Genomic DNA, 23,939 nt, shown 5'->3' with positions numbered 1-23,939 from the left:
AGCATCAAGTCTAGGTGTTTTGTCAACAATCCTGCTTTAAAACTAGTTAGTCAACACTAAACTTGAAAACCTACATAGTTAAAAGCTAACTTTAATGAAATGCTTGGGGTATAAATAATAAATGAATTATTATTATTATTATTATTATTATTATTATTATTTGCATAGGATAAGATTAGTGTGAATATGGCCACAGCCAAATTCCATACAATTATTTAACCATGTGTACATTAAATAAGATTTCATATTCAAAACCTTGTGCAGAAACACAAACCAGAAGTTAGAATTAATTCTCAGAAGTGTGGAGGCAGCAACCCTGGATAATTAAAAGAACCACAAGGTATACACAAGTATCTTCAATGGTATCTTCCAATATATTAAGTGAAGACATTTTATTTTGCATGTGTTAAGATGGATCCAGTCAGAGAAATAAGCTTTCTGCATCTGAATAATTTATCAAAATAATGTTTATTTTCCCCACAAAGAATCAGCACTCATTGTGGAGGATCCAGATTCCTGGGTCTTGCAGCATCCAAATAAAGCTTTTGATTTACACCAGTTCTGTGAAGTTTAGAATTGAAGCAAGTCTTTTCATAATTACTGTAGTACAAACTGCTAGAGAATTACTGGTATGTGGAACAATTACAACAGTTCAGGAAATGGATGTCTTAGTGCACTTATGTCATATTTGTTTTGTTTAGCAAACATGCTATATTGTCTATTGTCTGTGCACAAAGTGAAAACTGTAGATTCCCACTGTAGAAGAAATCCGTCTCAGTAAGCAACACACTGTGTCAAGCTGCCCTTTTCTCCCTCAGACCTGCAGTCTTAAGACAAAAACTTTGCCAAACATTACATAATCTTTTTATTATTATTATTAAATGAGAAAATCTCATTCTCTTACATTGTCACATTGCTCGTCAGAGAAATGCTGCAGTGATGAAGAAGTCAATGTTGGGGCAAAGTCCTCATTTCTACAACATTCATTTACAGAAATTATAGTCATGTTCAACACAGCTCATCAACACAACATTCTTAGGTTCCTTCACGAGGAGTCCAAAAGATCCTTCCTCTAAGGGGGCATGTCACTATGTAAAATTATAGTTCTCCCCTCTTTTGAACGATTCATTCTCAAACTGCACAAGATGCAAGGCAGACATCCTCTAGCAATCTTCACACATCATCATCATCTGATGTGTCACTGCTGCTTGTCTCCGTGTCTTCATTCTCAATTGTTGGTTTGAAAGTGCTGTTTTTCCAGGGACTGAATTTGAAGTCACAGATGAGGCCGTTTTTTAGAATACCATTTTTCCTAAGGCCATTTTTTTGTAACTGAAATTTAAAGCACAAATCAATTCAGCTATCTGAAAATGGCAGAATGAAAAGCATTTATTTTTGTACAAGGTGTTAAGCATGTGTATTTCACGTTTGGCAACAAAAATTAACTTCGCAAGATTCAACAATGGCATTAGTACTATGTTTTGTAGATGCTTGCATTTCCAGGGGTTTTTGGGGGTTTTTTAGTAACAAACATGAAAATAAGCATGTAATTAGATTCCTGTCATTAGATCTCAAGTCAAAGTATGAGGTTAAAGAGAGCCATGAATACAGATGTAAATCTCTAGTTACAATTCCATTTCCCATAAACTGAGTGTGGTTTACATATTGTTTGCATATATACAGTAAGTTGTCTCTACTGCCACAACCCTGATTCTATAAAGCTGAACTGGATAAAGGGGGGAGGCTACTTTAATATGAATACACAAAACTTTCTGCAGCCATTAGTAAGCTGAACCCCATTTCAAACCCAATTCAAATAGTTCAAACATCCCTTCAAATTGGGGTTTATGGTCTTATAGGAATTACCTAGTTTCTAGATACCCATCTTCCCCTCCTGTATCTCTGAACCAGTAGATTTACAAAATATTTCCTCAGACTAAATATTGGAAATTCCCCCTGCAATAATTCAAGGCTCAAATCTAAGGGATGGAACAGGATGCGAAAAGTTTAAATAAGAGGTCAACCAACAGTAAGAAACCTCTTGCCCTTGTAATTTAAAACACTCACCAATGTGTATCTAACAAACAGGCTCTTATAGGAAAACAAGATTCCCATTGCCACCATAAATAGTTGTGCGGGCAGCACAAAAATATGGAGGCTTATATGAGCTATCGGCTCTCTCAGGCATTAAGACGGCACTAGTTGATCATTTTAACACTGAAATGCTTCAATATGGAATGTAAGAAAGATGTCCATCTTCTATCCAGCTCAATAGAATATTTCACTTGAAACATAACAAACTCAAGTTATGTAGGGCTAGCTTTCGCTCTCACCTGTTCACTAATGACCTGAAATTCCCTCATTTCATCCTCAGTTAGCGGAGCACAGGTCTCATCGTTTTCACTGTCTTCCTGCCAACCCATCTCCTTTAACAATCTTTACAAAGGAAATAAAAATGTGTACATTTATAAAAAGATCAGCAACTTTCATTCTCCAGACCCAATCTAATTGCTCTGAAGGGTGCAATTTAATCCATCTTCTGGCCAGCTCTCACAACCTTGCATTCTTAAGACTTTTTGGAGAAAGTGACTGAAAAAGCAAAAGGTTTGCTTCACTTCCCTGCCCATTTTTTCTTCATGCCTCTCTTCTTCCCAGTCGAGAAAGAACAGTGGCACATCAATACATCAGAAAACCCAGTGCACGAAAGGGGTCTGTACATGGATGCTTATTTAAATGTATTTCTAACCCATTCTTTAGGATACAACAGAGGCAAATATTCAACTTAAAACAATATAAATAAAACAACACTTCAAGGACCATACAGCTGAATGACAATAACTCCATTCAAGAAACTGAACATACTATTTATATGCAGTATGTGAAATACTGGATCAAAACGATCAAGTTAATTCCTATTGTAAGCCAACTTAACCTTGTATACAAGGGGTGGGGAACCTTCAGCCCTCAAGTCAAATTTGGCCAGGCAAGGGGCTAAATTTTGCCCATGATACTATTTTCCCCAAACCAGAGACACCTGCCCTACACCTGTCATCATGTGACATCAGGTGTGGGGCAGGTGGAAGTATGGCTTAATCAGCTATGCTGTTCTGCCCAAGAAACTTGATAGCATAGCTGATCCTTGCAGAAAACCAAGATGAAGTCACTGCCCATCAGCTGAGTTCAAGCCTACTGGATCAACTGCATGACTGAGTTCCACTGGGAATTGATGTCAGTCGACTGACAGGTTGTCCCGCCTACCTGTCAAAAGTTGGCCCATGGACAGACAAGGTTCTGCTCCACCAGGTCAAAACATTTCCCTGCCGCTGCTGTATACCTATCCTTCCAGCAAGCAGTATTTTTCAACAGGTTAAAACCATGTCAATAATTGGAAAAATACATACCGATGCTCTGCTTCAAGTGAGCTTGAAAGGACATCGGTCTGCGGAAATGTTGAAGACCGAATGATCTGCTGAGACATCATTATAGCATTTCTATTTTCTTGAGGAATTTCATTTTCAAAGTTTCGGTTTATGTCCCTCTCTTCGTGACCATTGTTGCTGTTATGTAAATTAAATTCATCATCATCATCCTGTTAAAGAAGTCACATATTTGAGTAAATTCCAAAAAAAATTGTCCATGATTTGCATGAATATAAAAAGACACAACAAGCCTACATATTGCATCCCACTGGAAGTTAAGCCCATAGAAGAGCACTGCTAGAGCTTGTCCAGCATTCCATTGTCCACAGAAGCCAATAGATGTCTCTGAGAAACCCACAAGCAAGACATGAGTGCAATGGAACTCTGCTGCTGTTGCTCCCACCCAAGCAAGTGTCTTTCAGGGGCACACTCCCTCCAATTCTGGGGAGAGCATATAGACATTGTGACTAATGAGACTGTTACCTCTGAATTGTGAAGCACAAAGTACCTTTGTTTACTTTTGGTGTGTGGTACAGGACTCACTAAAACAGCTTAATTTTAAGCTACATAGGATAGAGTCAGTAAGTTCTGATGACCAACATATGCTAAGCTCACTATGGAAGATATTCCTTTAAGTAGATTCCCAATATAAGACAATCCTTATCTACATTTTACGTCACTCTTTATGATCAACATGGCATCACAAGCCTTAAAGAAGATGCTGGCAATCCCACCCACCACTGAACCCATTGACTATAGACAATTTTGGCTTTATGCACTATCCTCAGAAAGCAGCCCCCATGTAAGCTGAAAGTCATCTGTTGTAAAAAATGAAACACACATGACCCTCTGTACAAAATTTGCAGTACAGTACCTTTTCTTGCCCATCATGCTCCTCTTCCACTCGATCCCGTTTCAGTGTCTTCAAGAATTCACTCTTCTTATCAGTGCGCATTCGAGTCAATTTGGTTAAGCGAGGCTGGCCAAGTTTATCAACTGGAGATGAGGAATTTGATCGATTACACTAAGGTGGAAAAACACACAACACTGAGATGAAGAAACACTTCATGGCAATCTTTCATTTTGTTCAGCTGCCAGTATTTCTGTTTTATTTAAATATAGTTTCAGGTTTCCATTTAATTCTCAAAAATCACAAGTTCATGAAACATAGCTTCTCAAAACTAGAAATACCCCAAATAAAAGAATTAACCAATTTTTTTCTACCTCTTTCACTGAATTCTGTGATCCAACAGCCTTAGCAGTAGATTTGAAAGCACTAAAGTTTCCAATACCGTATGGAGAATCATGAGGAAATGGAGGGCCAAGTTTGTTGTCTTTTGTTTGGCTTTTCCACTGTGTTGTCTAAATAAATCAAAATGATGAATAATTTTGACCAGGTTAATAAACTAAATTCTTTACATTATTTAATGTTTATGACAAGAACCTGAACATGTTTATATAGCACCAACAGTCTACACGACAATATATGCAAATAATAATAATAATAATAATAATTGAAGAGAGGGGTTGGCCCCTTCCTTGAGAAGCTTGGAATCTAAATTTTGAAAAAGAGAAGGCAATGAGAAACAGAGAGAGGTACAAGAGATAAAGGAGTAAACAGGGTTGCATTTATTTTGGTTTAATATGTGTCTTACATGTGATGCTTTAACACAGAAAATGAAAAACATTACAAAACAATCTGCAATCCCCTCCTCCAAGACACGTTACTTATACGCATCTTACCTTTGCAGGTGGAATGACAGGTTTAGGAACTAAACCTTTATAGACACTTGTACCAGTTCCATTCTTGACTGACTGTGAATGAATATTTCCTGCTACAGGGAATCCAGATATCTGTAAATCTTTCGTACTGCCTTTTTTTATAACCAGCATTCGTGGAGATCTAGATTTTGGGTTCAGAGGATATTCTGCAAAGAAACAAAAGTTTAATCTTATATATTGCTTTGATATTTTTTAATTCAGGAGGAAAACACCGAAGAGGCTCAGGTGGTACAGTTCTCCTTATACTCTGTAGATCATCATAGCAAAACAAGTGTTCATGTTTATAACCAGGTACCATGAAACTGAAAGAAGCCGTCTGACCTAAGAAGAGACAGTATTTAAAACAGTCCCAACAGTTTTAGGCACAGAACATCATCTTGACCCCACCAAAAAAGACTGCCAGCAGGACATGAAACAAAACAAAATGATTTTAAAAAGAGGGAGGCATCAGCATACTTGAAGGAACCCCAAAGTCTTTGTGAAGTACAAAAAAAATTAAATACAAAACCTAAGGTGAGAAAAAACCCAAAACATGGCCCAAGAATAACCAAGCATGCTTAGTAGCCATGTGATGCTGCATGATAGTTAGAAAATAGAAAGAGAATGGAGCATGGAATGGACTATCCTGGGAGGAGGGCACAGCTGGCTGACACCTAATTCTTGTTAGGTGGCATACATATACTGTAACATTCTGCTGCAGGCCCCACTTGCATCAGAAATTTTCGCTATCAATGCACAGCCATCATGGTTTCAGGAACACTAACACGTGGTGGCTATTTTTTGTGCACACATTATAAGTCCTTATGAGCAGCACAGCCACATTATTCTGATAGTTTTCAATGCTCAATAAATGCATCACAAAAATCAAACAGCATCACAAAGTATAGCTGACTTATAGTACAACAATAAATATCACTTCAAAGGCACTTTCTAACAAAATGACACACAAAAAGCTTTACTGAAATTTAAAGCCCAATGCTCTTACCCCAAACACCAGCAGCTAATGATTTATTCTGGTTTGGTTCTCTCTCATATTCAGGATTCAGGGATGGCTGAAAAGAAGGGGGGAAACAAAATACAGTTTGATTTAAGAGCTGCTGGAAAATATCCAATATTTAAAATTTAACGTGCCAGATCATAAATATTACAATTTAGAGAGATGATTCAGATCTGGCAAATGATGTTTACCAATGAGGGTGCTGAGTCTTATTTCAGCATCACTCAATGAAACCTACATCTAACAAAATGAAATCTACATAAAACCACCAATAGAGGTCACCCAAGGATTTGGGGTTCAAAGTCATCACTATGCAATATCCAATGCTATCTTTACTTTCCATCTCACTCCAGGGAGGCTGTAAAGCAGGGTTTGGGAACAGAATCCCACTGGCAGACCAGATCCTGATGTCGCCTACACCACACAGGCCATTTTCACAGGCTGGCAAGGCCACTCACCTGTTAATCATCTGGAACCACCCTGAAATAATAACTCAACCCAGGCTGAAAATTAAGATCCCTGTTGAAAGTAGGGCTCAGCGCTGACTGCAAGCCCCTGCTTTCACCAGATTGGCTGTACTAAGAAGTTCCCAAATGGGAACTCCCTACTGTAGCTGATCCCAGTGAGGACTTGCTCTCAGCACCTATCAGCACTGACACCAAATTCCCATTGTCAAGTAAAGGTCAGGAGTGCACTTCTACCAATGGAGGTCTTGATTAAAGCTCAATGAAAGCACATAAATGATTCACTTCTGCGAGTGAATGAGTTCATTATGATTAACTTACAAAATCTTCGGCTTCAAATTGTTTGGGTTCTTCCTTGTCTTCCTTTTTCAGAGTCTCACCTTCCGGTGCATTTTTTTCATGCAACCCTTGGCTTTTTCCAGACTGAAAGCTACTGGCGCGAGCACGTGAACCTCCGCTATGATATCCCACTCTGTGGTGTGTGTTTTCAGTGCCATTTCTACCTTGTGAACGCCAGCCATTTCTCTCTTTTCTTCCCAAATGCCCTTGGATTTTAAAATGGCAAAGTTACAAGCAGTTTCCAAAAAATTTACTTTGCAGAAAAAAATAAAAATGCAGCACGCTAAAAATAACTGAAGTTTGGTGGAACTGTAAATTAGGAACTGAAATAATCGAAATGATTGATGATATTAAAAATTAGAATAAGATCCCATGGTTAGTCACTCAGAAAATCTAAGAGGAGTAGTGTTGACAAAAGACAAAAGTATGTTGTGTAATAAGTGAACTGCAGTAGAAGCATTAATTTCAAAAGAATAAACAGAAGCTATCACCCATAGCTTTCGGTCCCAGCTCCTGCCCACCTAGCAGTTCGAAAGCACCCTTAAGTGCAAGTAGATAAATAGGTACCGCCTTATAGCGGGAAGGTAAATGGTGTTTCCGTGTGCTGCACTGGTGCTGGCTCGCCAGAGCAGCTTCGTCACGCTGGCAACGTGACCCGGAAGTGTCTCCCGGACAGCGCTGGCCCCTGGCCTCTTAAGTGAGATGGGCGCACAACCCTAGAGTCAGACACGACTGGCCCGTATGGGCAGGGGTACCTTTTTATCACCCATAAAAGAATGGAAATAGGCAATCCAGCACAGGATTTTAATGTATAAATTTTCTTTAAACTATTAGAGAAGGGACAATGAACATGCAAAAAAACTCATCGCAACTTTGAAAAAGTTTGTTTTTTCTTGGTGTAGTAATATGCAATATACAAATACTGGAAAGTAAATTTGGGGTGGTAATTTTATAAAATACATCCAAGTGTCGCTCACCCTCCTATAGCTATACTACAAAGGATAAAGCACAATCTATGACTCTTCATCCAAAGAGCAGTTCTGTAGTTGTGCTGCATGGAGTTTTCAGTTTAGCCAATACAGTCACCCATATCAATTTCAGCTTACACAGTGAACTGTTCAAAGGGTTTATGAACTAGGAGCGGCTCAACACTTAAAAAACAGTAAAAATAAAATAGGGTTACACTGTATCTGGAGGATTAAACACATACAAACCTCCATTTGAACGACCACTACTAGGATCAAATCCATCAGAAGAATTGTGTCGCCTACGGTTAACTTCATAACGGTTCTCTGTCCATGAAAAGCTGTCGGAATGCTTCTCAAAATTCAGTGATGACTAAAAGTAAACACAAATATTATGTGAGGTCTACAACAGCAACACTAAATAAATCATCTTCATTTATATACCACCCTATACCCGGGGGTCTCAGGGCGGCTTTAAGAATAAAATCAAAATATAAAACCACAAAATACATAATCAAAATAAAAACAACCCAATAGCCCCCCCCAAAAAAACCACATTTTAAAAGGGCAAGAGTAAAGGTGGGATAAAGTCATTATAAACTTCCAGAGCAACTGACAAGCAGCACTCTGCCATTTTACCTGCGTTCTGTAGCTGCCAGGTATAACTGTCATGAAATATATTTGTCTGTACTTGCATGTCTGTATTTACATATATTTATTTATCACTGCTTTTCTTCAAAAAGCCTCTAAGGCAGTATACAGATAAAGAAACTTCATTAAAATGCATTGTAAGTATATACATGTATTTAAATAAAAATAAGCAGCAAAAAAACCTAATAAGCACAACAAACCAGAAGAATGAAACTGCTCTACAGTAAAAACATCTCACAAAGCACAATTTTAAACTATTAGAATACAGTATCTGTAAGATGAGCAGCAAACTGGTTTCCTAGGTGAGCAAGTTTGAAAGCCTAGGCTCCACTATCAAAAAGGTCCTACCATATAGCCTCACCTACACAATGATGATGAGACAAAGCACAGGGTCTCTAACTTATTACCTCACCTGGCAAGCTAGAGAATCTTTTGAAACAACTGGGTCCGAAACTGTAAAGGCTTTTAAAGATAATGACAAAATTTAATTTACCTCTAAAAGAAACTGTGAGCCAGGGCAAATTAAACAGTAGCAAAGTCATACTGCTATGGCACCGTTCTTTGTTATCGCTATACAAAGCTATACAGTGGTACCTCGGTTTACGAACTTAATCCGTTCCAGAAGTCCGTTCTTAAACCAAAGCATTCTTAAACCACGGTGTGCTTTCCCATAGTAGTGGAGGACTCAATTTACAAATGGAACACACTCAACAGGAAGCGAAACATGTTCTTATTCCAAGGCAAAGTTCACAAACCAAAACACCTACTTCCAGGTTTGCAGTATTCTTAATTCAAGTTGTTCATAAATTAATCTGTTCTTAAACCAAGGTACCACTGTACCAGCTAAGACTGCCAACTATTTGTAACCTCCTGCATTTTCATCCTCATGACCACCTATTCTTTGAGGTATGTCCTATACACGCATACCTTGGAAGCCAAATGGAAGCCGTTCCAGAAGTCCGTTAAACTTCCAAAATGTTTGACTTCCAAGGTGCAGCTTCCGACTGGCTGCAGGAGCTTCCTGCAGCCAATCGGAAGCTGCGGAAGCCCCGTCAGATATTCAGCTTCCAAAAGAATGTTTGCAAACCAGAACACCCACTTCCAGGTTTGCGGCGTTCGGGACCCAAAACATTCAACTGCTAAGGTGTTCATCAACCAAGGTACAACCAAAGTCACTGAAAGATCTGCTACCTTGTGTTACTATTTTGATACAAGTTTCATGAAATCTTGCACCTAAGTGCAAACATGCAGTCTGCAATTTCAGCACATGGTGGAGCTAGTGTTCCATCAAGCATGCTGATATTGCAAAGTGAGTTGTTAAAAGTTTGGTTGATTTCAAGCTTTCAAGCTATTATTGATCTTTACACTATTGCAAGGTAGAAAACAAGTTGCTACCGAAGAACGGGGGCAGAGAAGTATTACATCTTGCAAACAGAATCTAGGTGGCATTTTCACTTAAAGGTTTACACAGCAAGATCTTTTCTGGGTTTTGTTGGGGGGGTTGTTTCTTTACACACCACACATATTTCGAAGTGGGTAAGTTGCCACCAGAAAGTCATTTTTAGCTAAAACTACTCTACATATTATTGGCATCACAATATATTTCCAGTTTGCTTCTCCCATTCCCGCCTGAGGTTTTACATGAATGTTAAGATAAGGTCAATGAGAAACAAATGAGCACTACAAAACATATATTTACATTCACCAGTCACTTTAGTGACACAGCCCCCACCCCCGATTTGCATGGGGGTTGCATTCCAGGTCATTGGGTGCAATGGCCACTTCCAGGTTGCCACAATGTGTGTGTGTACGGATGCACATCAATTGGACACACAAAAATCATCCATTGCCTGTACTATAATAATGCAGTTGATGTCGTTTTGCAGTCAGACCAAATACCAAGAACTCATGTCCAGAACAACTCAGAGTGAATAAAAACAATACATTACATTCAAAGCCACTCACACATCAGACTTCACCTCCTCTACTTCCTCTTACAGGCCCCTCAAATTTTGCTCCAGAGGGTCCTGAAGCCGACTTGAGGGTGCAGATAGAAGGCTGCAGGAGGAGAGGAAGGCAGAAATCCCACTGCATGAGTAGAGCTCCACTTGTACAAAGTTGGATTCTGCCCAATGTGATGAACACCAGATTTAAAATGTACATTTACTTTTCAAATAAGTCCCACATTTCAGTAAGTGTGCACAGGTTCAAGCTCCAATAAATGTCAAGAAATGAAGGCTAGGCAAAATTATTTCTCTATAAGTCATCCATGCTGCTTGATTTGTAGGTAAAGGTAAAGGTAAAGGGACCCCTGATCATTAGGGCTACCGTATTTTTCGTCCCATAGGACGCTCCGTCCCATAGGACGCACCTAGTTTTTTGGGGGGGATTTTCCCTTTATTTCCCCCCCAAAACCAGGTCGGGGAACAGCGGTATGGCGGCGCTGCGCCTCCCAGCTGTCCCCCGAGCTTGTGGGGCTGGCCAATGTCTGCCCGGCGCGAGGGACGCTCTGCTTAAGGGCGCCCTGCGCGCCAGGCGACAGGCTGCTATCCACAGGGCTCCCCACGCTGCGGATGTCTGCCCGGCGCGCGGGGCGCTCGGCTTCAGGGCGCCCCACACACCGGGTGACAGGCTGCTATCCACAGCCTGGGGAGCCCTGCGGGAACTCCAGCGGACTCCCCAGGCTTGCTGATAGCTTCCTGAAGCCTGGAGAGCGAGAGGGGTTGGTGCGCACCGACCCCTCGCTCTCCAAGCTTCAGCGAAAGCCTGTATTCGCCCCATAGGACGCACATAGATTTCCCCTTCATTTTTGGACGAAAAATACGGTAGTCGTGGCTGACTCTGGGGTTGCGGCGCTCATCTCGCTTTATTGGCCGAGGGAGCCGGCGTACAGCTTCCGGGTCATGTGGCCAGCATGACTAAGCCACTTCTGGCGAACCAGAGCACTGCACAGAAACGCTGTTTACCTTCCCGCCGGAGCGGTACCTATTTATCTACTTGCACTTTGATGTGCTTTCAAACTGCTAGGTTGGCAGGAGCAGGGACCGAGCAACGGGAGCTCACTCCGTCGCGGGGATTCGAACCGCCAACCTTCTGATCGGCAAGTCCTAGGCTCTGTGGTTTAACCCACAGCACCACCTGCGTCCCATAGAGTTTGATTATTCATAGTTAGAGAATTTACTCATTTTCAATTGCATGTAAATGGCAAGTATAAGCAGGACGAGAACTTAGTGAGCTTTGTCTCTAAATGGATGTCAGGTCCACTGCAAAGTCCACATTAACACAACATATGGCTTATTCTTTTAAACCATGGTGATCTTTTGGGGGCATTTGACCAGTCAAGTACCATATTTTTCCATGTATAACACGCCCCCATGTATAACACGAGTCCTATTTTTTGGGACTCCAAATAAAGAAATCTCCCATATGCTCGGTCCGTGTATAAGATGACCCCCCCCCCCAATTTTATGACCCCCCCCCAATTTTAAACTTGAAAAAATAGGGGGGAAATATAGTCTTATACATGGAAAAATACGGCAATTATCAAGTATTTTCCCAGCACAACACTATGGGTAAGATCCAGAGACAATGGAGTGGAACTCTGCTCACACATCAGTTTTTCTGGCTCCTCCCTAGACCCAAATGTTGTGACTGAAGATTGATAGACCCCTGGAACGGAGTGGAATGGGACAAAGGAGTCAGGAAAGGGAAACTGGACAAATCAGGCAGATCTACTTTGTTCAAGGGGAAGCACTTTTCCACTTGTGCAAAAAAAAATAAATCTCTGGATCCAAGCCGATGAGATAAACAGGGTTGACACTTATGCCAACTACACACACACACACACGCACACCACAAAACCCCAAATTACATAGCTGTTACTGCGAAACAATGATATAAAAAAGAGCAATAAATTATTGGGCAGATCTGAGCATTACATGAATGGACTGCTGCTAACAGAATGGGGCTTTGCGTTCCCAAAATCTGCTCCAGAGTTCCCCAACCCGCTAGAGCGGGTTTTGAGGATGTGTGGAGAGCTGCAGGGGTGGAAGCGAGGAAGGCAAAGTTCTATTAACATGCTTGTATCATAATAATGTTTCATTTAAACTAGGCTATTTTTACAAAGAGAGGCATACACCAATAGGATTTTAAACAAAAAACCCCAGAAAAATCTGGAAGAAGATAGGGTCAGCACCAGCTGACCACTTTTCTTGCCTGTTTGCTTGCTTGGTTATTTTAAATGAATTTTACAGTCAAAAGGAGGTGAGCCAGGCATGCACTTTTGGTGATTATTCCCAAGTTAATTGTGGTGTTTACTATTAGGGCAGCAGAGGCAAATTACATTTGATTGCTGCAGTCAACCGCCCTGAGACCTACGGGCATAGGGCAGTATACAAATTTAATAAATAGTAATAACTATCATGATGGCATGATCTGTTTAAATTGCGAAATTTAGTCTCCCTTTTGGAAAAGTTTTTCTTTGAGATTTTTGTTCTAATATCTCTTGAATATAAAAACCTTTGAAAAGCATGGGGTTTTTTGGGGGGGGAGGATGGGAGAAGGGTTGGAGTCATTACATCATTAAGTCCAGGATCTAACAGTAGCTGCATTACTGAGTCTAGTATACTAATGAATGGTTTACACAACCTCTGCTAATTTCAAAGGTGAAAGGTAAGTTGGTGCTGATACTCATAATGAACTGTAAGAACAGACCTTTGATGATGATGGTGGAGTAGGAAAATTAAGCCAGGCTGGAGCAAAGTCATGCTGCGCCATTTAGGTCCAGTCTCTCCAAATCAGTGAAAACAAGGCTTCAACACCTCATGGCAAATACCTATCAGAGAAGGGAAATATAGGATATATATTTTTAATCACATATCTTGCAGTAAGACTTTAATATCCCAAAATAAACTTAACAAGTGAAAAGAACCACAATAACATTCAAGAATCACAGCTACACAAACACAAATTTAAAGAGCTATTCACCAAGTGTACTTGGAAAAGCACTGAAATAAACTGGGAGTCAGTGAAGATTTTAACACCAGCAATGTTAATGTCTTAGACAGCAATTCTAACCACACTTACCTGGGAAAGTCCCACTTAATTCAGCAGGACTTGCCTGTAAGGAAACAAAGAGTTAGGATTTCTCTGTAAGTTCCGTAAGAAGCCACTGCTTCTGTGTGCCTTCCTCCTTGCTTTTCACCTCCTGGTGCTGTTATTGCTACCACAAATTCAGAAGCAAGCGGAAACAGTTCCTCCTGCCACTCTTTATAGCAATCCATGGCACCAGATTTCAACATCAGCCACAGACAAGGAAAGTGGCCAGTAGCAGCACCAGCTGGCCTGTGGATCTGGATCCTGGGCCCTGAGACTGACAGGTGAAGGAGCTAGCAGAGCTGGAAGACCACTGCAGCCTGTTCTGGGAATCCCTCTATGAGCTACATATCCATCACCTCCCAATACACTGTATTTTGGATTGCCACTTATCTATAGTCAAGCAAACTGCAGTGTGAGATTATTACATTTTTATTATATGGGCAGATATATTTTGAGCTTAGCCTGTCTGCTAGGTTAAAGGCAGAAAGACTGAAGAGAGGCATGCTGTCTACCACAAAAGGCATGTCACAAGTCAGTTTTGCAGCAACTCAGTGAAGAACATTCCCTTCTATCATTGGAAAATGAGGATTTTCAAATGACAGTACCAATTCCTGACTACCCCAGAGTAAGTGCTTGGTATTACCCTAATCTATATATACATCATATCTAGCATTTAACAGTTTTCTGAATCTTCAGATACTGTATGTATTCCAACTTCCATTTTTATGTGACCCTCAATACTGAACAAAGTTGCTCAGCCCTTTTACAGGCTACAATGATCTTAACTGCTGAGCAACAGTATGTGACAGTTCCTTTTCAGTTCAGTTCATATTCAGTTGCTGAATATCTGATAGCCATCTTCATCTTCAGCACTTCATTAATTATGGATTTCGTGTATAATATGGAAGTTTTACAAGGGAGTTTCTCTGGCCAACTGACAAAAAGTAAAATCTGCACTCATTTTCACTATGCCACTATCTCACACCTCGCTATGCCAAGGCCAAGCTCATGTAGTAGTTTTAATACAAGCATAGGCTAAAATGCACCCCAGTATACAGTCATTTGACAACCAGGTTGCTTCCCACCCTTCATATTCTTAAGGGCAGTCACTGCATCCAGTCCCTTCTGCAAGCTTTCCATTCACAGAAAATCAATTCTGGATCTAACCTAGTATAAACAAAAACAGTTTTAAAATTTTTTTGTTGCTTTTATTTCTAGTTTGAAATACAACAGTCCTCATCATTAGAAACTGTAAACTCTAGGGAGAGTGAGCATATCAGGTTACAATCAAAGTTGACAACCCAATAAAATGTTGCCCAAGTTTAATTTTATTCCACATCAATCCATACAATCATGGGTGCAATCATTTAAACTGCATCTCACAGCTCTAGAGTTGAAGGTCACCACTTTCCGGAAAATACTACAGCTCAGTCATGTCATCATACCAGCTACACTACACAATTCAAAAGCAAGAGTGGAGGGGGTTTTCTATTAAGTATCTATCTAATGGCATGGATGTTGTCAGTGGAGCGCGGGGGCCCTAACATCTTGTAAGCAGCAAGCTATATTTGATGTGTTTCCAAGTCTATGTTGAAAAGCACTTAAAAGCTGTTAATGACTGCATGAGTTAATTTCTATAACTATTAACTGACTTTGCAGAGCGGTTTACAAAACTATAAAAAACTATTTATAATCAGAAGAATAGGGTGAGCCCATATTACACGTGTGTGTGTGTGTGAGAGAGAGGGGGGGGGAGGGAGAGGCAGAGAGAGAAATTTCAGGATATGGAGTACCCAGGTACTTATCACCCTGAATTGATTACTTTCAACAGTTATGTTACTAAGAATTAAGAAGAAATGCATCACCATCAAGTCTTAGGGGTTGCATAAGAAAGGAAATGCAGTTCAAAGAAATAGAAGAGAACACTAGAGCAATGGAGAGCCTGGCTTATGACCATACCATGTACACTTAATTTGCTCCAGGGCTAGAACAAGGTGAAACAGCCCTGAAAAGATATCCAAAGTAGAAAAAGAATCACGATTATTCAACTCTTCAGGCTTGTGCGCCTCATTTGCACCACATGGCGTGATAGGATCATGCAAATGTGCAGGACAACGGAGCTAAGCCAAGGTTGGCACCAGTATTTTGTTTGTGGACACCTCACAGGCTACAGACTTGCACTCTATAGCACTTGTCGTGCATCAGTTGTCATTTGCAGTGTCTTCATCATGATTAGCAGCAGGACTCACTTATAAGCATACCATGCATATATACAAGACTTGGCCAAATTGTGCAGTTTCAAAACTGTCTTTTTTTTGTCATAAGAAACAAGAATGCACTTATAATAAAAATCATAGCTCCTTGGGTGTGCTGAATTTAGTTATAGTAGGAGTTTCACATTTCCCAAGAATAAAGCAATTAATCGTAACATTTTTAATTATCGATCCACAACTACACCATCCTAGAATGAACAACAGTCATCTCATCACTGTACTGCATACAAAGATCCTTACAATGCCTAACATTTCTAAAATACCATTTGCAATGTTAGGAGCCGCATATACTGTGAAGTGCTGGATGACCAATTTATCATGTATGCACTCAATTCGGGCCAAAGAGACAACCTGCAGGAATTAACTACAAACCCCAATGGAGAACATGCTATGATTTTGGAACACCGAAAACCCGAAAGTAAATGCCTCGGTTTTCGAACGCGCCTCAGAAGTCGAACAGGAAATGCAGCTTCCATTTTGAGTTTTCCATTTTGAGGCTTCGCTTTCAGTTTTTGTTTTTTGAACATTTCGGAACTTGAACAGACTTCTGGAACTGATTACATTTGAAAACCGAAGTACCACTGTATAGGGCCAATCTCACCTTTCTTAAGTGGAAATTCCACAACTGGAATGCTTTGTGCCATGCTTCCACCAACTTTTATTCTTTAGGTGGTGGTACATAAAACAAAGTCTCAGAAGACTATATTCTACAAGTGGGTTCACAAAGGAGGAGGTGGCTTTTCAAACCCTGGCCTCAAGTCATTTACTGTTTTATAGGTCAACATTAGCTCATTTAATTGGGCCCAGAAACAAATTGGAAACTATATAACTAAAGCAACACGGCCTACAAAATACACACCAGAAAACAATTGTTTTTACATACATTGGGATTCTAATATTGTAAAAGCAACCACATGAACTCACTGAACGCAATGGGGCTTACTTCCGGAGAAGTGGGCACAATAACTCAGGCTAAGACAGATAACTTGCATAGAATTATTTCTACACAATACAAAAGTTTCAGTTGCATAATCAGAAACTATCATTCTATGACTTCTATCAGGATTTGTCATCATTGTAAGATGTGGCACACATTCTGAGGCACACTTTTTAATGCTTCTGTGGAAGGAAAATTACAGAATATCCTGTTCGGGACCAAGATACAATCTATGTAGCTGGTTCTACTTCAAGCTGCAATTAAAATTAAAGACCTACATAGTAAGAAACTGCATACATTATATACATACTGTACTATATAATTCAAATTCTTACTTTTGATGCCTGAATTAAGTCTGAAATTCTTGCTAATCATTTTAGCATGCACAGGTATGAAGATTTCCTTCACTTCTGTACAGAAATTGTACAAAAACTCTTATTGATGCCAACATTTTAGACCTCTAGCCAAAGATCCACAGAATCACCAGGGGATTTCTGCAAGCACTTTTAGGAAAGATGGGAAATGTCTGCACTGAGCTCTCAACCGAGCATGCTGTACAAGGAAAGGGGAGATTCACTGTCATATCTGCAGACACAAAGAAAAAGCTAACTAAACAGAGTTTTCAAAGATAAGTAGTCCATGTCAAAATATCAACAGAGATCAAAAGAATTGTTTATTCACTGAAGAATCTTCATTCCCAGGCTTCACTTTAATCTCGGATTTAAGGTTTTAAATTGTCAAATTGGGGGGGGGGGGAATTAACATATGTAAAAATGCTGGAGCTTAATGTGATTTGAATAGTGCCAAATATCAGTCACTTACTTTGTAACTAGGTTGTTTTGTCCATCTTATATATTTTTTGAGGCAGCACTGGATTCTGTTGAAAATAAACCTGCAGGAAATTTAAAATATAATTAAACACAACTGTATTCTCATTGCCCTAATGAAGCTATCCAAGTTTTACTTCTAATAAAGTACAGAGCAAGATAAATTTAGAAGTAGTTAATCTACTCTGTTGACTCAAGTATTCTGCTGGAGAAGAAATTAAAACGGAGGATCGAAACAGCCAACTAAAACAGAACATTCTGTAGCCAAACTAAAGCGTAAGAGACCAATCCTATTTGGTATAGAAAAACCTTTTGCCCATCCTATCATGTATAGAGTGACATCAAGCCCTTGGTCTAGTGCAGACCAGCCACCACCATTACTGCATAAGCACTAAGGCACCCAACATCATCAAAAGGGGTTTCACATCTTTAGCACAGCCATACTGCATTAATACACTAGCAAAAATGTATTTTAAATCCCAAGCCAGTGGGATTGCTGTGGACCCTAGCAGGTGTTTGAAGTATTTTGAAATATATATTTTAGCATGCCTGAACAATTTCATAAATTGCAGTATGCTCTTGAATGCCTTTGCTTTCTGCACCCCTCAAATATTATTAGGGAAGTTCTCTTATACCATTTCAATATTCCAGCATCTTCGTTTTAAAAAAACAACAACTAACAGTGTCTGAGCCTGTGTCTACTCAGAAGCAAGTTCTACTGAATTCCATGGTACTTAGTTCTAGTAAGAGGGGCTAGGATTACTGCCTAACATAGCAGGGGTCCAATTTATCCCAATTGAAATGAGCAGGAAAATGAAACTATCAAATGTGTGTTTAGTAACAAGCCACTGCAAAGTACAGTACAGTCACATCTCAAGCACATTTAACTTGTGTTGATTTCAACCACACACCACATAAGTGCAAGTGAAATCCAAGCAAAGAAAAGAGATTAAAAGTTCTTTTCATGCCGGGTCCACTTGGGTTACCCAGCAAAAAGAATTTTCAAGCACTCCACCTTGCTTGCTAAGCAAGGCCTGCTGAGTGTGCCGGCTCCAGAAGTACTAGGAATTCTTTCTCTCTCTCCTCCACCCTCCCCATCTGCTATCCATTTGGGTTTGGATATTTGCAGAACCACTGGAACCAAACCTCTGCATAAGATGCAACCCTACTGTACTGCAAAGGCTCATTTGACCCTGGGGTAAATATTATTCAACATGGTAGCTCTCAAACACTGGAGTATAACTGCTACCAGTCTAAGACCGCATGGCTAATTATCTGGAATAATAGGAGGGCAATATTTAGGCTAACCCAGCTCAAGGGGGTGAATTCTTCTTCAAGTTGGGCTTTATCTTAGCGTAAAGAACTATTTAACTATACAACTTGATAAAGAACTATGCAACTTTACTATAAGCCCAGTATTTCAGCTAGGTATTTTTGGTTTCTATTTTACTTTCTCTCCTGTTACGAGTCCCGTATTTCTCCTGTGCATATTGAGTTTCTGTTTTACTTTCTCTTCTGTTTCTCCACTCTAACTTCTAAAGAGGATTGCTTCTAATTTATGAGTTGTATCTTTTCCATTGTCACTTGTCACTGGCTTGTCAACAAAATTAACAAATGCTCAGCTATACATCACCAGACACCAGCAGTTGCTTGGCATAAACAACTCTCTGTATGTGCTTTTTCTGGAGATGAAATATAACAACGAATAATCAAAAATATTAAGTTGATGTTGGCCAGTTTGAATGTTAGCAGTAAATCATGGTGTAAAACAAACCGCATCTCACCACAAACAAGTAGTGTGCTAGCACACATGGATCAAGTGTGCCTGCCCCTCTCTTCTTGTGCATACTATAAAGAAGCAAACCAAGCTTAGCATTTCCAAAACAAACTAGAAACTATAAGCAAAGAACAAACCTTGGCTTCTTGAGTTAAATGAACCACAAGTGCTGTAGTTTATGGCCTACTATTAACCAGGCCAACATGGGAGCCAATGCACCTCATTTTTTGTGGTAGACAACATCTTTGGAAAGTGGCACCAAAATCATTTCAGAATCATATACAGTGGAACCTCAGTTGTCTAACGTAATCCGTTCCAGAAGACCATTTGACTTCCAAAAGGTTCAACAACTGAGGCACAATTGCCAGTTGGCAAAATCCATTGAAAAAGTGGGGAAACACGCCTCAGAAGCCATACGACTTCCGAGGCGTGTTCGAAAACGGAAGCATTCCGAATCGTTTGACTTCCGAAGCATTCGACAACCAAGTTTCCACTGTATATATTGGCAGCTAGGGCTTTAAAAATGCTTTCTGTAAAATATCAAAACAAATTGTGTACAAGGTTAATGGGCATTTAGAGGCAAAAGAAGCAAAGCATCACATATCTGCACTGGGGGACAGGATATGCCAGTATCCTCTTGTAAAAAAAAAAAATATTGATATCAGGTGAAGATCTGAGTAGGGTCAGGGTTCCATTTTAATAATCTAAAATTGTTCCATCATATTATTATTTATTTAATTTCTATACCACCCTTCATCCAAGGATCACAGGGCAGTTTACAACATATAAACGTATACCATAATAACATACACACCATAGTATGTACATACATAGATACCATAGTAACAAATAAAAACAATAATCCCACTCAAACACACAGTTTAAAAGGCCATAGACAGGGTAAATAAAGGCCTGTCTAATTAAACAAAGGTCTGGGAGAATAGGAATGCTTTTGCCTGGTGCCTTAAGATGAGGGCACCAGGCAGGTCTCCCTGGGAAGAGCATTCCACGTTCACAGAAGTGTTTCTATACCAACACTACTATATCTACTACATACACATAAGAGACTAAACAGAATGAGAATTCTATCTAGACAGCTCACAATCAATTTTATATTTAGTGGCCAGTTGCAATCCTCTTGTGCCAAGTTTTAATACAGCTATCTTGGATTAAGCTAACCAGTTTTCTGGTTCAGACCTTACATGAAACTAAGATATTAGTACTAAAATCAGGTGGGGGGGGTGTAGAGGAGAAAGACAAATAAGGCTTAATCCTGGTCCAAAAAACTATCATCACAGCACTATCAAGATGCCTGGCACTGACCTAATGATCACTTCTGCACATGGTTCAAATCCTAAATAGGATGCAAGTCCATTTAAGTTCAATCAGATTCATTTTCAAGTAGTCATGAATCAGCTGAAACTGCAAATTTAAGTAATAAGTATAAACTTCCTTAGAATTCAAGTAAGTTCCGATATAGCTAAAATAGATTTTCATGTGTTAAAATGCCTCTCATACTTTTGATAATAGAAAAATATTAACACAAGCAAAACAAAAAAGGAACATCTTCAACAGTTTACCTCACTTACAATAATATTTGTAACAATTGTAGTTTCAGGCAATACTTACAAAATCCAAGAGAACTGCACAGATTGGCATTAACTCTCCGTGATTTGTGTTTTCCAGTTTGCTTCCCTTGCAGTAATGATCCGAGTTCCTTAAAGATACTACATCCGTAGCTATGCAATACAAGGGCTGATTATTGGAAATCAGCTACCCATTCTTCACATTTAAGGTACTCCAAAAAGTTATTTTCAAAAAAGTCAGACAAGTCTGGTTTTAACAGCCTGTCTTATCTTCTGACACTTCTTCACTTTCCTATTCCGCATATATCTTACTATCATAAACATCAGTTCCAAAAGAAATAAATACACCTTTTATGACATAAAGAATAGAACTGAGAAGTCAAAGTCTGCATTCAAAATGAAGTTCATTTCTAAGAGTCGATTCAGACATCCACACACAGCAGCTATCTGGATATTCCCATATTGCTTCTTCAGAACACTACAAAAAACCCCACTAAAAAATGAAAAATAAAGCTCTCTTCATTTAGGAAACAGACATCATTGTAAAAAGTAATTCCAAATTGCCTAAAAAATGAAAGCAATATTTGCCATAAATTCTACATCAATATTAGAAAAATTGGGAGCTACATTTAATATAATCTTCTAGACTTAGTTGACAAATCAAGTCAATCTCTGTTTTGACTGAAATGTTTGAACTAGAAAGCAAAAACAGTTCTTGAAAGTAGCATGCAGAACTTAAGAAGTTTATACAATTATCCATTCCATATGGGGGAAAAATAGTCCAAGATGATATCCTGAATTTAAGGGGAAGCAGAAGAAGAATCTCAAAAGTTCATAAACCGGGTTCTGCAGGCTTCAGAAGTTTTTGAAGTGGAAAAGCAACTGAACAGGTTATAATCCCAATTCCCTTTTTAGTCAACGTTTTCCCTTTCAATCGAAGCAGACTCTGCAGGTCAGCATCCAGCTACCTTTTTTTCACAAGCGGAGGCAACAGGTTGCAAAATATCCAAGCTCATGTTCAGAATCCAGATCACCTAGAAGTGGGGTAGGAGGCTGGGAAAAAGAGACAAGACATACTGAAATTAATGTTCCTTTCTCGAGACACCTCGGAAATCTGCAACATTATGAATCTGCTCTCTTAAGAATAATGAACACCATGTACTTGTGAACAAGGAAGCCTTCAAATAAGGACATGCAACGAAATCCACGCGGATTGCGCTGGAAGCATATGCTAGAGTCAGCAGCGAAAAGGGGAGGGGAGAAGGTCCTACTCCAGGGTGAAACGGCGGTTGGCGTAAGAGTACTATCATGGGAGGCAGGCGCGAAGAAAACCGGAAGAATTAAAAACTCCCACCAAGCACGTTCCTTGGCCCAATTTCGTACCAAAAAAAGAAAAAAGAAAAGAAAGAATAAAGATAAAGCTACAGCGAACCAACCGAACAAAAGGAAGATCGGTGAAACGGGAGGACTTGCAGCTGCAACCCCTAGGCATAGTTAGTCGGGAGAAGTCCCCACTCCGCGCCGCGGGGCTTACTTCCGAGTAAACACACGATAGGACCCCCCCCCCCCCGTGGCAATCTCAGATCCGCGACCCGAGGAAAGTAGGAGGGGCGCGAAGAGCGTCTAACCTACGGGAGTGCGCACGCGTTTCCTGCCCAGGTTTCGCTCTCCCTCCTCCTCCTCCTGTCCCATTTCATGGCCAGGTAAAGTCGGGGACGAGTCCTCCCGCTGGAGATTGTCATATTTACACCCTCGCTCGCTCGCAATCCGCCCGCAGGGGGTTCGAAGCTGCTGCCTCCAACTGCCACCCCTCGACCAAGCCGGGGCCCAACAGAGCTGGTGTCCCGTTTATTCCCCCCCCCCCGCCGCCGCTTGGAAGAGGAAGGGAGACGGAGAAAGGACGGAGAGGCCACATGCCCAGGGCTCGATGCAGGCCGGCGGGCGGGGGGAAGAGACCGAACTACGGGAGCCGCGCTCCGGCCGAGGATCCTTCGCAGCCGCGGAGCCTCAGAGCCGCGCTTCTCCTGCCTCTTCTCCCCCGGGGACGGGCCCGCTCGCCTGCCTGGCTCCGGAACCCCACGCTCCGCACACGCAAACATTGTTTCCTCCGCCACCTCTTCCCTCAGACCGACCGACCGGCGAGGGGGTGGCATGGAGGAAGGAGGAGGCGGCGGCGGCGCCAGCGTACCGCGGCTCTAACCTGCCAGCCAAGTCCCGGCCAAGCACAGCAGCTCCTGCGGGGTCCCGGATTTGAAAGCTCCTTTTTGCCGCCGCTTCTCCCCCGCCGCGCGCACAACTCCTCGCTCCAGTCAGTCAGTCAGCCCCAAAATGGCGCCGCTCCGAGCCGCAGCAGCGATGCCCTGCGCCCAAGCCTCGCGAGAGTTCGCCGCCAACAGCCGCCACGAGCAGCTAGACGAGGTTGGGCTTGTGTTGGGGGCGGGAGGGAGCGCGCGAGCGCCCGACGTTCTACGACACTGTGTACATGTGCGAGGGAGGGAGAGGGAGAAGATTGTGCGAAGCGGAGAACTCCAACGACAAGACACATACGACAGAACGCGCGCGGAGGTTTTAAGGGCCCCCCGAAAGGAGAGGTTTCGTGGAACCCCCGCGCTCCGAAACGCCACCTTTCTCCTCCTCCCAACACCTTCGCTTGCGCGGCGCTGCTTCGGCTGAAGGCGCACCAGCCCGCGAGCAGCGGCCCCCTCGCGTGACGTCACTCGGAACAATCCCGAACGTTCGGAGAGCGGCGAAAGGGGGAATCCCCTCAACGAGCGCGCTGCTTTTTCAAGTTGGAGGGAGGAGGGAATCCCCGGCTGCCGGCTTCT

The 23,939-nt window shown here is 41.1% G+C and overlaps 1 protein-coding gene across 4 annotated transcripts; it reads right to left on the bottom strand.

Annotated features, from left to right (window-relative positions):
* Positions 1-449: 449 nt before the first annotated feature.
* Positions 450-23,460, bottom strand: GPBP1 (GC-rich promoter binding protein 1). 4 transcript variants are annotated; one of them, XM_080972872.1, is made up of 14 exons: positions 23,315-23,460; positions 21,158-22,167; positions 17,747-17,816; positions 13,703-13,736; positions 13,331-13,451; positions 8,216-8,339; positions 6,984-7,207; positions 6,187-6,253; positions 5,163-5,347; positions 4,644-4,781; positions 4,294-4,443; positions 3,402-3,589; positions 2,334-2,436; positions 450-1,332 (listed from the first exon to the last, which is right to left on the bottom strand). In XM_080972872.1, exons 5-14 carry the CDS (start codon positions 13,391-13,393, stop codon positions 1,174-1,176), a joined length of 1,401 nt encoding a protein of 466 aa, XP_080828998.1. In that variant the 5' UTR covers positions 13,394-13,451; positions 13,703-13,736; positions 17,747-17,816; positions 21,158-22,167; positions 23,315-23,460; the 3' UTR covers positions 450-1,173. The 4 variants fall into 4 exon arrangements, with proteins under 4 accessions (XP_080828998.1, XP_080828996.1, XP_080828997.1 ...); XM_080972870.1 differs by lacking the exon at positions 13,703-13,736; XM_080972871.1 differs by lacking the exon at positions 13,703-13,736 and having other exon boundaries at positions 23,303-23,442.
* Between the last annotated feature and the right edge of the window lie 479 nt (positions 23,461-23,939).

The sequence above is a fragment of the Podarcis pityusensis genome (genome assembly GCF_964106645.2).
Source record: "Podarcis pityusensis genome assembly, chromosome: 11".
Classification (NCBI taxonomy): Eukaryota; Metazoa; Chordata; class Lepidosauria; order Squamata; family Lacertidae; genus Podarcis; species Podarcis pityusensis.
The sequence above is the reverse complement of the archived record's forward strand: the minus strand, read 5'-3'. Positions and strand labels throughout refer to the sequence as shown.